This window comes from Notamacropus eugenii, chromosome 3 (assembly GCF_028372415.1).
Source record: "Notamacropus eugenii isolate mMacEug1 chromosome 3, mMacEug1.pri_v2, whole genome shotgun sequence".
In the NCBI taxonomy this organism is placed as follows: Eukaryota; Metazoa; Chordata; class Mammalia; order Diprotodontia; family Macropodidae; genus Notamacropus; species Notamacropus eugenii.
Genome location: NC_092874.1, coordinates 372,244,242 through 372,260,351, shown reverse-complemented (window position 1 = coordinate 372,260,351; position 16,110 = coordinate 372,244,242). Strand labels below are relative to the sequence as shown.

General features: G+C 36.4%; 1 protein-coding gene across 1 annotated transcript; it reads right to left on the bottom strand.

Annotated features, from left to right (window-relative positions):
- Positions 1-212: 212 nt before the first annotated feature.
- On the bottom strand, positions 213-15,667 carry LOC140496999 (cytochrome P450 1A1-like). The gene is given in 7 exon segments (XM_072597458.1): positions 213-2,055; positions 4,322-4,408; positions 6,412-6,532; positions 6,630-6,719; positions 6,854-6,977; positions 7,528-8,367; positions 15,523-15,667. Coding segments are annotated over 6 exon segments (1,545 nt in total). The 5' UTR covers positions 8,350-8,367; positions 15,523-15,667; the 3' UTR covers positions 213-1,754.
- Positions 15,668-16,110: the final 443 nt, after the last annotated feature.

Sequence of the window (16,110 nt, the reverse complement as noted above, 5' to 3'; positions counted from 1 at the left end):
AGGCTCTGATAAAATTTGAAGATTCTCATTAGCTGAATTCTTGAACACAAATACTTTCATGTGCTTTTACCTTGGTCTAGGTAGCTCAATCTACGCAGATGAATCTCTTAGTCTCTGTCTGCCCCCCCCCTTCCCCTCTCTCTGTCTCTCCCCCTTTCTTTCTCCCTGACACCTGCCTCCCCCGCTCTATTTCTCACTCCTTTCTCTTTCTCTCCCACAGTCTCTTCTCCCCTCCCTCTTTCTGCTCTTCATTTTTTCTCTTCCCACCTCGCTAAACATCTATCCTTTCTCTCATCTAATCTAGGCTAAATACTGCTAACAGAAAAGTTTTCCTAAAACAATACTTTCAGCAGTGACTTCTCTCCTTGAGAGAACTGATGTCACTTTCCAACTTTCTTATAAGGATGTGGATGTGGATGGGGATTGAGATAGGAATAGGGATAATACCTGTGATTTCATTGCTATAGAGACCTTCCTAATGGAGGAAATTTCCTCTTCCAGTGTCTGTCTGCACATGAATAAATATAGAACCAAGGCTAAATTTCACATCTTGACTCTCAAAGTCTTCCAAAACTTTGAGCCAATTTTCCTACTCAATTTAGCAGAAAATTTTCCTTTACATAGCAGCAGAATAGCAGTTCCTACTTCTCTACTGTTCCAACATGAAATTGCTGCCACATTCACACCAGTCTGCTTGCTATTCTGAACACATTTCAAGTTTGTTTCCATCTTTATGATTGCTCATAGGATTAGAAAAGATAACCAATTTTTCAATTTTTAAGATAAAATTAATAATAATACTAATAGCTATAAGTAGTATTTTTTTTTAAGTTTAGCAAACACTTTACACGAGAGTTTCTCAACCTGGGGTGCCATAACTCTCAAAGGATCCATGGACAGAATTCAGAAAGTCCATGAACTTAGATGGGGGGGGTATATCTTTGTTTTTAATATTTCCCAACTGAAATTTATAATTTATTTTAATTAAAAACATTATTTTGAGGAGGGGTACATAGGCCTCAACAGATTGCCAAAGAAAGGTCCATGATATAAAAAAGGTTGAGAACCCCTTATTTTCATACATTATCTCATTTAATCACACAGAGTTACTGAAGTTAGACTTATCTAATACAAATGATTTGTACCGAAATAAATTGTGATCCCTATGTCAGTGAATAAAAGCAATGACGATGCTGGCAATGATGTGATGATGATGATGATGATGAAGATGATGATAAATATAACAATATTTTAAATATTGCAAGGTTTTACACATATTATCTCATTTTATCCCCCCCAAAATCCTGTGAACTATTATTTCAAATGACTTCTAATGACATTCTCCAATTAAATACACTCTCTTCCCATTTTGTTTGTCTGATGCCTTCTCCGGAAAACTTAATTCAGATCCCCAACTTGTCCGTGAAACCTTCTCTGATGATTCTGGTCTGTTCTGATTTCTCCCTTTTCTGACTTTTTAAAACCTTGATCACTTGGCCCACACATCTGAACATGAAATCAGGATATATTTCCACAATTCTGTAACTGGTTTATATGATTGTCTTCATTTTCCTATTGGGATTTTAAGCTTCAGAGAACTATACCTTATACTTCTGTATCTCCCACAAGAGGATAATGAACTCTAAATGAAACTGATAGCAAAGCTCATCAATTAAATTATTTCATCTTCAAATTACTTTGGTATATTATATCCAGGTATTTTTTCTTTTGATTATTTTAACTCAATTGAGAAATTAAGTTGAGGAATTCACCAGGAAGCGAGGCTTTACTGTGAGTTGATAAGGTTTGGTCTTCATGACTAATCCATACACAGGTGTCAAATCTAGCTGGGCTCCTGGACATTTCTTTAACTCTAGCTGCTGCAGAATACTGACAATAAAAATAAAAATCTCATTTCGAGCAACATCTTCCCCCAAGCACTTCCTAATGCCCATTCCAAAAATCAAAACTTTTTCAACCAGACTTTTATTCAGCTTGCCACTTTCATTTAGAAATCTCTCAGATTGGAATGAATCAGGATTCGCCCAAAGAGTTCTACATTAAACAAAAAAAATTAAGAAAGAAACACAAAGGATACTTTTAAAAAAGAGTCCTTCATTGAGTAGATAGACTTGTATATAAATCTTATCAACAGGATGACTTACTAGCATCTATAAAGCACTTTTTAATCTTAAAGCAATGTGTAGCCTTTTCATTTGTCCTAAATGTATTTAGTTTGGGGTAATAGTTTCAATGCAAATACAAAAATGGATAACTCTATTTTGCATAATATGCATATTCATAAGATTAGCTTCCAAAAAGAGTGTTAATGAAATCATGGCATCCAGTGGAGGATAATTAGCTCCTGCAGAAAACAAATGACAATTCCTTAAACAATGAATCAAAGAGCCAACACAATTTATCTAGGTTTTCCAACAGTGATACTCTTCCCAAAATGTCATTCAGAACATTTCAAAAATATGACATAAAAGATCAAAATTATGAAAAGTACTTTTGTTATAAAAAGCAATTGGGAAATGGATTTCTATGTATCTGCGGTGCAGGGGAAATCTCAATGTGCTCTCATAGGATGTTAGAGCAATTCTCAAAGTGTACTTACAGGATTACTTTGAATTTGTCTCTCTGCCCTCTGGTTTTTGGTGCCAGCTCCATGCTGTACTAGATCAACAGAATCTGACTTGCCATAAGTTTCCTAGCATGCCCCTTAGTACTGTTTAATACATCAGAATCACACTCATTCTTGAAGATCAAATGACATAATATGTGTAAAGTGTTTTGCAGAACTTAAATTGATATATAAAGTTATTTTTATTATTGCAATTAAGCTGTGATTGAAATAGTCATAAATTCCAACTTATGAAGGCTTTTATTACTTCATAGAGTTCAGGGTTCTTTGGACAATAAAATCTGATCTTTCCCACACATCTATTTCCATAGGAAAGCTTTATAATTACTTACCATGTTTGTTTGATATATCTAACAGTCCTTCTTAAAAGATTTTATGCTTAATTCTTTTCATCAAATAGTTAGCACCTCCATACTTGACCCTGTACTTGAAGGGTTGACCAGACTACTACACAGTTCAATATTTGTCAACAAGCATTTGTTAACAAGCATTTGTTAAGCACCTTCTTGAACTTCCTTGAACATGACAATCCATCTCTCATACCTGGAATGTTCTTCCTCTTTCCTTGTGCCTCTTGGCTTTCCTCAAGACCCTGTTCAAAGCCAACCTTATGCAGTAGGCTTTTATCTGCCCCACTAATTCCTGTCCATCAAATTGTGAATGGCTAAAAAATTTGGAGTGCAAGAAAGTAATGGGACATGACTATGCCATAAGAAATGATTAATATGGTGAATAGAGAAAAATATGAGAAAATTTCTATAAACTAATGTGAAACAAAGTAAACAGAACCAGGAAAACAAAATAGATGATGAGTACAACCATGTAAAAGGAAACATAGAACAACTGAAATGAAACTGAATGCTGTGAGATTATAATGAAAATGCTTGATCCCAAAGAAAAGACATAAGGAGGGACCTCTTCCCATATCTGGCTTCTTTACAAAGGTCAAAAGGGCTTTGGGTATGGGGCACTCAATATGTCAGACTTTTTTGATATACTACTTACTTTTTCTGAGTTTTTATTCTCATTTTTTCATTCCTTGTCATGGGGATAATTTTTGGGAAAGAAGGGTATGGAAATATACGTGATACAAAGGAATACTAGGAAATATATGTGATACAAAAACAAAAGATACCAATAAAATTTATTTATTTTTAAAAGGAGCAGTTCCTAACTTCATACATATTTAGCCATTTCCTTTTTACTTTACTTTGGCATAAAGTAAAATTTCACGATGTGCCTTTTCTTCTGAATTACCTTTAAGTGTTGGACTTCTAACATATTCGTTTGGACCACTCCCAAATTAAACAATCTTACATAAAAAACCTTGATGGTCCATCATAACAAATTATGATCTATGTCAGCGCAGGGAGTTTTCCCACTATAATTTCTCCTGAGGGAAGCAAATACAAGTCCATACTGCTACAAACCATACCACAAAATAATAATAGTAATTAAATAAAGGCCATATGTTTCTATTTTACCTGGCTGTCAAATTTATTCTAGACCCAAATTTCTTCTTCTGCCCCTAAGATCTCTTCTAGCCCTAAATACTAAGTTCTGCATAATCCCTGGGAACTGAACTTTTTAAGGACACTGGAACTGATAGAATTGGAAGGAAGTTTGGCTATGACTGAGTTAAGAGAGCCTGTGGCCCTCTCTGCAGATACTTACTCATCATGGTTTACTTGATACATATTAAAAAACACCCAGGTTTTCTGAGGAATGAAATATCCACCAAGAGTAGTATCCTTAGTAGCACTAGGAAAATAAAACACATATAATGCAATTTGATTAATGTGTACAAACACACACAGACACATTCTTTGCTTCAAAGGTTGAAATACAGGGGAGTTTTTGGAACTTTTATCATAATATTAATATTTTGTATTCAGGAAAATTTGGTCTTCCATGTAGCATACATATCAATTATCAAAATCTATGCAAATAAGACAGAAGTAGAATTAGTCAATATCTATGAAGCATTATTGGTCCAAAAGTTATATACATTTAGACAGAAATGTATATAATGCAGAAAATGTATATGATGTAGAAAATGGAAACACATCTTCTAGGCCAGTGGTCACAAACTCAAATAGAAAAGAAATAAGCTATATGTTGACTTAACATTGTCTTTGTTGTATGGTATTTTTATTTCTTTTGTTAATCATTTGCCAAATACATTTTAATCTGGTTCTGGCCCCACCTGGGAGCCAGTGGACTATAAATTTCATACCTCCAATCCATTGTGGAGAGAGCACTGGCTAAGTTGGAAAGGGAGTAGAATTTTAAGATACCTCTAGTCTACTCTAGAAAAATGAAAATAAAACTGTTTACTCACCTCTTGGCAAAGAAGTGAACTTAAAATGCAGAAAGATAAATTATATATTTTCAGACATGGCTATTATGGGAATAGATTATGCAACTCTATATTAAGGGCTTTATTATATTTTTAAATTTGCTCAACAAAAGTGTTAGTAGGAGGGATAAATTACAAAAAGAACATCTGAGAATTGTCTATGGTTCTTCTGACACGAGCATTCTATGATTCTTATCCTACCCTCAAATTATTAGACTATATTCCCTAAATGACAGTGTCATAAAATCAGAGATCAGTACAGCTAGAAGAAAATACTTTGTTTTTAGAGGCCAAAGAGGTTGTGACTTACTGAAGGTCACATAGGTAGCCATTATCCAAGGTGGGATTTGAAAACAGGCTGCCTTACTCAAGAGACAAGTAAGACCCCAAGAGATTAAATTACTCTGTCCACAGTTTCATAGGCTGTGAGGGATATCACCAAGATTTGAACTGGGGTCCTCTGGCTCCAAATATAGCAGTCTTTCCATTATACCATGCTGTTTCCCAGAATATAGGACTACATTACTTTATACAGCTGATGTGTTCCTGAAAAGATATATATAAACTCTGGCAACATGAATTTTATTTCCAATGCAAAGTGAGATCTGGCTATTTAAAAGGATCCTGAAGCGGATATCTTTTATTAGACTGAGCCCACCTGCAATCCAGATAGTCATATACTGACTTTGTTTAAAAGGGAAGTTCAGTTCTAGTTTCTATTTTTCATAGCACCACTGCCTCAAAAACATTGCTCTGAGAAGGCATTTCAATAGTTCAAATGCTTGCCCTTTATAATTAACAACCCTTGAGGTGTTTTAGCAGTGGGATAACTGAACTGCATTCATACAAAACACAACAAGATAATTCTGCTCAACAGAAAGAGAGAAAAATACTTAGAATTTTCAGGGAAATTCTTAGATGATTACAAACCTGACAATCCATCAAAACTCACTTCCATAAATTGAGATGAAATTCTTAATAGCAACCACAAATACAACAGTACACAAATATTCTTTTAAATGGGATGCATTAGATTATCCATATGCTTTGATAGGAGGTTATATAGGTTTTCAGATCTAAATTTAGGAGAGTCAGAAATAGAAACAGAGATATAACAGATACCCAGAGAGACAGAGATGAGAGAGAGAGAGAGAGAGAGAGAGAGAGAGAGAGAGAGAGAGAGAGAGAGAGAGAGAGATTGAATTAGTTTTGAGAAATATCCCTCCAAGATCCCTTTGCTCCACCTGAAACATTCACTAGAGCTTTTTAAACAAAAATGGACCAACATTCAAATACATTTTTCAAAATATTTATGTTTTTATCAAGACCTCAGATTAAGGAATTGAAATCAATTACCACTGTTTCCATTTAAAGGTCACATAAAGAAATGGAACCATGTGCTTACCAATGAGGAATAGTGAATGGCATGAATGTGGAATGCCTGAAGATTTCATTTATAACAGCTTCTGTGTAGGGTAAATTCTTTCTGTCTTCAAATCTGGGTGGTTTAAGGCCAATATTTTCATCTGCAGAAAGCAAATGACTGTACTTAATGAGGATGATCACAGGCTGCAGAATATTGCATGACTAAATTGCATTTTTTTTATTCCTATAATATATTACCAATTTCTTCATGGATTTTTGCTTGTACTTCTGGGTAGTAAATCAAGTAGAGAAAGCTCCAAATTAGAAATGATGATACTGTTTCAAAACCTGAAAAAATATGATGAAATGTGCTTCTTAGAGAATAGATTATTAACAAACTTGCTTTCACCAGTGGGCAGCATAAAGAGATTTAAAGCATCTTAAATTCTCCTCAATGTAAGGTTATGGACAATGGTACCTGCCAGCTCCAAAGATGTCACTCACAGTACTTATGATTTCATTGTCATTTAAAGTGGCAGTCTTCATTGTGGCACTTTTGTCATGACATATACTAACCAGAGCATCAGTGATATCTCTGAGATGATTCTGGAAAAATAAAATTTTGAGCCCATTATTCCTCCCCCAATCCTCATCAACATTTGTTTACCAAACCCATAGCTGTCTCAACTTATTCCAATGACCTCCTTATGGCTCGACCTGAACCATAAAGGTACATGGTCATACCCTAGAACTTCCCATTGCTAAGAATTGTATATAAGCACTACAGTCATCCTTTTTTGACAAAAGAAAGGGTATTTAAAGCAACACTTTTCAATGAGAGTTTATTTAAAACCCAAGGCTACACGTTGCCTGTTGAAATTTTAGGTAGCGTGGCAACAGAACAATGGTCCATCTACCTGAGTCTCTATAGGATGCGCTCAAAGATCACCACTGCTCAGACTTCTGTAGCCTCTAACAACAATCTATGTCTCTTTGGGGATTAGGACAATTTCATCTTGTTGACTCTCAAGTGCAAACAAAAGCAAGAAGGAATCTATGCACTCTGGAGGATAGGTGAAATTACTTTCTCCTTCATATGTATTGTGAACCTCTTTACACTACAAAACCTGTGGCTGATGTTAAGTAAAATTCCTACCTTATCATATGTGATAATATGATCTTGTACATGCTGTCCAATAAACCGATTTAGCTGATGATAAAACTCACGGGGAGCATTTATAATACGCAGCGGGAGGTAGCGAAAGCATGGGATGTAATCAGCTGGATTAGCTGCATTGGAGGATTTCAGTAATTCTTCATTTGTTTTAACCACTCTGAGAAACTCCTCATCAAAATGTTCATATCTCTTGCCGAAGCATAAGGCACAGACAACATTAGCAACAGCACAAGTAATGAAACTTTTAGGGTCAAAGCTTCCTTGCTCAGATGACAGCTTTGTGAAGATTTTTATCAATTCAGAAACTTCTTCAGTGACATGTTCCTCTAGCAAACAAGAGCAAGTAGAAGACTTTGCTTATGCTTTGGAAAATGATCTTAAAGCATTTGTGGTGATTTTCTTATGGAGCTTCCAGCTTTCTCCATAGTTGACTGAAAAGGTAAGACTTTTGCCCTCAGCAAAAAAAGAAAATGTATGCATGTGGGGTCTGCCAGCAAAATTCTCCCCATCTCTGAGTAAGGCTTTCTTCACCATTTCTTCACCATTTACCACAACCACAGGAACCATTCCCAGTTTGATAAGAAATACACCACCATATTTCTTCCTCATCTCCATAAATGTAAGATAAGGATGATCTCCAAGTTGAAGAAGATTCCCTGTTATGGGGAATGACCAAGGTCCTGGAGGAGACATGTGCTTTTTATTCCTGCTTCCCAGTGCTTTCATAAAAACAAAAACTATCACCAAAGCTAAAAGAGAAACGGTCACCTCTTTGAAAGTGATTTCTAAATCAAACATCATTTTCAGGAAGTAAAAAACCTGGAACGGAAAAAAAAAAAGTATGCCTTATTGGAAATCTCCCGTCTGACAATTCTAGGAATAGATCAAAAGACTTTTAATTCTCCAAGCTTAAAAAAAATTACAGACTCTGTTTTAGTAACAAATCAACCCTTTGCTGATCTAACAACAAAAAAATAGTTATCAAATGCTTAGGAACAACCAATTCTCTCCAAACCAATCTTGGTTAAGAAAAGTGATTAAATGAAAAATAAAATCTTTCATATCAAATTTCTCTGATAATGATTGAGTATCCAAGATATATAAGTAATTTTCAAATGTATACCGTATGTATATATATATACATTTATAGATGCCAATCATGTATTAGCTACATATGTATATATAACATATTAGTTATACGACAGGTATTAGTTATATTTCACTTAAAGGACATGTATATGTATGTGTAAATGTGAGTGTGTGTGTGTGTATATGTATGGCTAATAGCCATTCCTCAAGCGGTAAAAGAATATGAATCAAAGGTTCTCAAAAGAAGAAACACAAAACATTCAAAAGCACATAAAAGACTGCTTCAAATCATTAATAACAAGAAAAATGCAAATCAAAACAAGTCAGAGATTTCACCTCATACCCTGCAAATTAGTAAAGATGACAAAAAATGGCGATAGCCAATTATGAGGGGTTGTGGGATAATAGGCATACTAATACATTGTGGATGGAGCTGTGAATTGTTACAACCATTTTTGAAAGTAATTTGGAATTATGCAAACAAATTTGAATAAAATGTCTATACCATTTGACCCAGAAACTTCAGTACTGGGTCGATACCCCAGAGAAGCCGTTGATAAGAAGGAAGTTCCCATATACACCAAAATATTACATAGCAATATTTTTTTTGTGACAGCAAAGAACTGGAAAGAAATTAGATGCCCATTGATTGGGGAATGATTGAACAAAATATGAGTACATGAAATAATGGCACATTGCCATGTTGTAAGAAAATACTATCGTGGTTGCATGGGGTTGGAGGAGCACAGAGCTCACAGTGCACAGGCTATACCAGCTCAGACCCCTCCATAGCAAAGCCAAGCAGGAAGCACCAGACAGTCTGAAGCAGAAGCAGCAGTGAGGATTCTCAAATATATCAGCCCAGGACAGGAGTCCAGTGGAACTGAGTGAGATAGAAGCACATAACCCCAGGCAACAGCAGCACTGACACTCCGGAGAGGATCAGTCCACAGATTAAATGTCTGTAAGTCATTTACTTGAACTTCTGGGAGCCAAGAAGGTGAAGTAACCTGTAAATGCTCTCCCCCTCCCCTTGTTGACCTTGAAAAACCCAGAGAATATTTCCCCAGGAAAAATCCTGGAATAGTGGGATTAACTGAAGGGATAAAAAGTCCCTCAGCTTGTGAAGCTAGGAAAATCACAAAGGGGGCGGGGCGGTTCCTCTTACTGTGGCTTAAAGGGACCAGTGCAGTACCAGAGATGTCCCAGACAGTCCCACTTCAATAAGCCAGGAGGATCCCCAGCACGGTAGAGTCCATAAGCACAAACACCAAGACCCCAGGCATGCCTCAGCACTGTCAGGGGAATCGGAAAGAAACTAGCACAGACAAGGTTCATCAACCCTGAGCCTGTCTGTGCTGTAGCTCAAGAGAGGAGACCTCTTGTGGCCAGACCACCCTTCCCCCACACCTCAAGCAGTGAGCTCCAGGGTAACTCTGGGGAAACACAGAGTTTGGCCTCTGCTTTGGTACACCAGTCCACTTAGCACCAGGTAAGCTGCAGCATTCTAGGTTCTAGCTGAAAGAACCAGAGGGCATAAACAAAGCCTCAAGTTCCAAGCACAAGAACCATGGGACAGAGCTCCCTGTGCCCCAGAAGCAGAGATCCACTTTAAAAATCAGGAAAAAAGCAATCATCATGAACAAGAAGCAACTAGAAAAGAAAAAAAACCATAGAATCTAACTATGGGGACAAGGACCAAAACATGAATACTGATGAGGTCAGCATTGAGACTGTACTCCCATCTGAAACCTCAGAAGGGAATATGGACTGGTCTTAGGACCAAAGAGCATTCTTGAAAGACCTCATGAAGGATTTAAATAGCCAAATTAGAGAGATCAAAGAAAAATTGGCCAATGACTTTTAAAATATGAAAAAAGAATTTGTAGAAGAGAACAGCTCCTTAAAAAGGAAAATTGCACAAATGGAAAAGGAAGTACTAAGCCTAATTGGAGAAAAGGGCAATTGGGCAAATGGAAAAGGAGGTACAAAAGTTAACTGAAGAAAACAATCTATTAAAAAATTAGAATTGGGCAAGCGGAAGCTAATGACTCTATGAGACATCAAGAATCAGTCAAACAGAAGCTAAAGAATAAAAAAATAGAAGAAAGTGTAAAACATCTCATTGGAAAAACAACTGACTTGGAAATAGATCCAGAGGAGAAAATCTAAGAATTATTAGTCTACTGGAAAGCCACGACAAAAAAAGAAGCCTGGATGATAACTTCCAAGAAATCATCAAGGAAAACTGCCCTGAAGGCCTAGATCCAGAGAGCAAAATAGTAATTGAAAGAATCCACTGATCACCTCCTGAAAGAGATTCCAAATTGAAAACACCAAGGAATATTGTTGCTAAATTACAAAACTATTAAATTAAGGAGAAAATACTGCAAGTAGCCAGAAAGAAACAACTCAAATATCGAGGAACTACAGTCAGGATCACACAGGACCTTGCAACTTCAACATCAAAAGATAAGAGGAATTGGAATATGATATTCTGTAAGGCAAAGAGCTTGGACTACAACTAAGGATCAATTACCAAGCAAAACTGAACATAATATTTCAGGCAAGGAGATGGACATTCAAAGAAATAAGAGATTTCAAGACTTTCCCAATGAAAAGGCCAGAGCTCAACAGAAAATCTGATCTTCAAATTCAAGTCTCAAGAGGGGTATAAAAAGGTAAACAGGGGGAAAATTCTTGTTAGTCAATATGGGCAAACTGTTTACATCCTTATAAGGGAAGATGATACTTGACAATCTTGAGAATCGTACATTTTAAATGAATATACATAGATAGAGGGAATGGGTATAAATTCAATGATGTTATGATAAAAATGTGATTTAAAGGGGTTGTAATGGGAGATGTGAAAAGGAGGATGCAGAAAAAGATAAATTACATCAGAAGAAGAGGCACAAAACATACAATAGAGGGAAAGGGGAGAGGGATGAGCACCATTTGAGATTTTCTCTCATCTGATTTGGTTCAAAGATGGAACAACAACGTTAGTTAAGTACAGAAATCTAGCTAGCTCTATAGACAGTAGGAGGGGAAAAGGGAAAGAAAAGGAAGAAGAGACTGAAAGGGAGAGAAGAAGCAGTAAGGGAAAAGGGGAATTAAGGGGGGGCTGATAGAAGGGAGGAAAGACTGAAGGAGATTGTGGTCAAAAATTAAAACTGTTGTGGAGGGGAAGGGAGAAGGAAGAACTAAAAGCAGAAATGGGGGGAAAGAGGATGGAGGGAAAGACACATAGTAATCTTAACTATGAATGTGAATGGGATGAACTCTCCCATAAAACAGAGGCAGATAGCAGAATGGATTAAAAACCATAATGCAACAACATGTTGTTTACAAGAAACACATTTGACTCAGGGGATACACACAGGAGAAAGGTAAAAGGTAAAAGGTTGGATAATTTTGATTGCATTAAAGTGAAAAGGTTTGCACAACCAAACCCAATGCAACCAAGATTAGGAGGGAAGCAGAAAACTAGGAAAGAATTTTTGCAACTAGTGTCTGTGATTAAGACCTCATTTCTAAAATATATAGAGAATTGAGTCAAATGTACAAGAATACAAGTCATTCCCTAGTTGATAAATGGTCAAAGGATATGAACAGAGAGTTTCCAGAGAAAGAAATTAAAACTATTTGTAGTCATATGAAAAAATGTTCTAAATTACTATTGATTAGAGAGATGTAAGTCAAAACAACTCTGAGGTACCACATCACAGATTGACTAGCATGACAAAACACGAAGATGATAAATGTTGGTGAGGAAGTGGGAGAGCTGGAACACTAATTCATTGTTGGTAGAGCTGTGAACTGATCCAACCATTCTAGAGAGCAATTTGAAACTATGTCCAAAGGGCTATAAAAATGTGCATACCCTTTGACCCAGCAATATTGCTTCTCAAGATGTATCCCAAAAAGATCATAAAAATGGGAAAGGGTCCCACATGTACAAAAATATTTACAGCAACTCTCTTTGTGGTGGCCAAAAACTAGAAATAGAGGGGATGCCCATCAACCAAGGAATGGTTGAACAAGTTGTGGTGTATGAATGTAATGGAATACTATTGTGCTATCAGAAATGATGAACAGGAAGACTTCAGAGAGGCCTGGAAGGACTTATAAGAACTGATGCTGAGTGAAAGGAGCAGAGCCAGAACATTGTACACAGTAATAAAGGCCTCAATTCTAAAATATATAGAGAATTGAGTCAAATGTACAAGAATACAAGTTATTCCCCAATTGATAAATGGTCAAAGGATATGAACAGAGAGTTTTCAGAGAAAGAAATTAAAGCTATCTAGAGTCATATGAAAAATGCTCTAAATCACTCTTTATTAGACAGATGCAAATCAAAACAACTGTGAGATACTGCATCATACCTGTCAGATTGGCTAAAACGACAAAAAAAAAAAAAAAGATAATGATAAATGCTGGAGAAGATGTGGGAGAGTTGGATGACTAATTCATTGTTGGTAGAGCTGTGTGCATTTTGGAGAACAATTTGCACGAGGAATTTTTCCGGTAGACTTAGCCCTTCACAGCAATGTAAGGACCTAAAACATTGCCAGTGGACTCCAAAGGCAAAATGCCTCCAACTTTCAGAGAGAGAACTATGAAATTAGATCACAGAATGAAGCAGAACATTTTCTCTTGTTTTATGTATTGTTCTGGCTTTTTTTTCATTGTTTCTCCCATTCATTTTAATCCTTCTATGCAACATGACAAATGTGAAAATGTGTTTAGTAAGAATGTATGTGTAGAACCCTTATTAGATTGCTCACTGTATTGGGGAGTGAGGGGGGGGGGAGGTTAGAGGAAGGAAGAAGGAGGAAAATATCTAAGACTTGTGGAAGTGATTGTAGAAAATGGAAAGCAAATAAATTAATAACAAAAAATAAAAAACAAAAAACAAAAAAATTACTATTATGCTAAATGCAGAAAAGCATGGAAATATCTATATCAACTAAAGCATAATGAGGTAATAAAAGCCTAGAAAATAATATGCACAGTGACTACAACAATGAAGTGGAATAACCTCAAATCAAAAAACCAAAAGTGAATGTAACAAAATTATAAAGACTAAGCATGACTTAAGTGAAGAGATGTGAGAAGATTCAACCTAACCTTTTGTGGCAATGGGAAGTCCATTGGTGTCACATACCACACGTTTTCTGATTTTTTTCAGCGTATTGATTGGTTGTGCTGATTTTGTCCTTTCTTTTCTTTTGACTCTAAAAGATATTACTTTTTGTATGGGATGATTTTCTAAGGAGAGGGAGAAACACTGCAGAAAACTATGACCATATAAAAAAGATCAATAAAAACTTACAAATAAATATCTTTTGACTAAGAAAACAGTCTATTATACTTCAGTTAAAAGAAAGACAGAAGAGCACAGCAGAGAGGATGACTTTAAAATCATGGAGATCTATGTTTAAGCCCTATTTTTCACACATGCTAACTGAATCATGTGCCACTGGCCTATCTTTTATGCTTTTAGTCTTTAAGATTCTTAAGTTAGAGATGAGTTGCTGAGCTGCACTGTTTGAGGAAGATGTCTACAAATTCAATTATACTTCCAGACCTTCTCCAACCCATCCAAAAAAAGGTTCAGAAATATATTGCATTTTTATTGTCATATTAAATTGTGATACTAAAATTGAAAGATGATTTCTATAGTACTTTTCCTACATGAGTAAGTCAAAATCAAAAAAAGTAAATAAATCAACCCTGAAAGCCCAGTGGTTTCTATATTTTACAGAAGAATGACTTCATAATTTACCAGTTATTATTTTCCCATTTATTTCCTGTTTATTTCACTTGTCTTTAATTTTTGCAGATTTAATAATGTTGTCTTTTACTTACCTATGGTTCCTTGTTGTTTTAACTAGCTATAATTTCTCCTGGTCACAAATTTCGAAAGAACTTCTCACTGAAATAATAATCAATTATATTTGCAAAACGAAATACTACATTAGTAGACATGGCATATAAACATGAAAAGTTTTGTTTTATATTTGTTTATATGTATATATATAGAGATGTATGCATATACATATCTATGTATACATGTATGTGGGTATATATATATATACATATACATATATATTCATATTCCTTAGCTATATTATTTTCTGAGCTGTCTCAGGAATTTTTTTAATGTAATAAATCAACATGATTGCAGAATAGGAGGGCACATACTAGATTCTTTCTGTCAATAAATGTTGCTTCCCTTAGTATATTCTCCCAGGTCCTCTATCAAAAACAGATTTACTGGCAAATTTCCTAGCTCACTGAAAAAATCCTAAAGGAACATTACATTTGTGTTTTCCTGCTGTTAGTGGGACAAAGGGAATGTGGTGGCAGTGTCAAGCAGTGGGTCCCCTTTGTGATCAGCGTACAGAACTAGAAAGGACCATAGGGACGATCTAACACCCTCATTTTACAAAGGATTTATCAAGGTTGTGACTACTTGTTCAAGGTCACTCATCTACAAAGAGGTAAAGAGGAACTCAAATGCATTTCCTTTGACTTTAAATGCTATGTCTTTGCCATGTACTCCAAGTCTTGTGTAACAGAACGCATTATTGTTTACTTCCTTAAACGTGGTCTGCTAGTGGTAGCAGGGACTGGGCTCCTGGACTGATTGAGTGTGTTTGAAAGAAAGAAACAGCTTAGATTTTTGAAAACATTAAAAGCAAAGTCAGCACTGCCTCTTTGGACTGTTTACTCCAGTCTACAATGTCCAGGACTCCACTGTTTCTTCGGAATTCTGTACTGTCTCTGGAAATAAGATAGTGGAATTTGGGGAATCAGCCTAGAAAAGGTTACTGAACCAAACTCAACTCCTCTACCCCAAGATTTGAAACTTACTTGCAGTACAGGGACCCCTAGACCGGTCCTGCCGCTTCCTTCCTGATTTCAGCGATCCAACAAGGGTAGGGTGAGAGGAGAGCCGGGGAACCTCAGAGGTGCGAAAAGGATTGGCTGACTTTGGTGTCAGTCGGGATCTGGGAGAAAAGACCTTTAGGACTGATAGGCAGGGCGGAGCCAAGCTAGGAGAAAAGAAAGAGAGGAGGGACGGCAAATTTAGGGGGGGAAAATGATTTACTGGAGAAGTTAAAAAGCAGGGAACGTTGGCTGGGATCCGGACCGGGAAAGGGGTAAACAAAGGTGAAAGATTGCAGAATAAGAGAGGGGTAGAGCCAATGTGGGCGGAGGGGTGAGGGTGGACTGAACGGACGGGGGAGCCGGGATTCGCAGAGGTAATTCTGAATAGAGGAATTGAAGTGCCAACTGGAGAAAGAAAGGGAGCAGGAAAGGTAGACTAGGGGAAGAGAAACGTAAATCGAGTCGGAAGGGAAAAGCACCAAAGGAAGAAAAAATAAGGAGAACATCTGGGGAGGGAGATGAAAGAGGAAACTGAACTGCACCCCAAATCTCTGATTCTGTGTTCCCTTT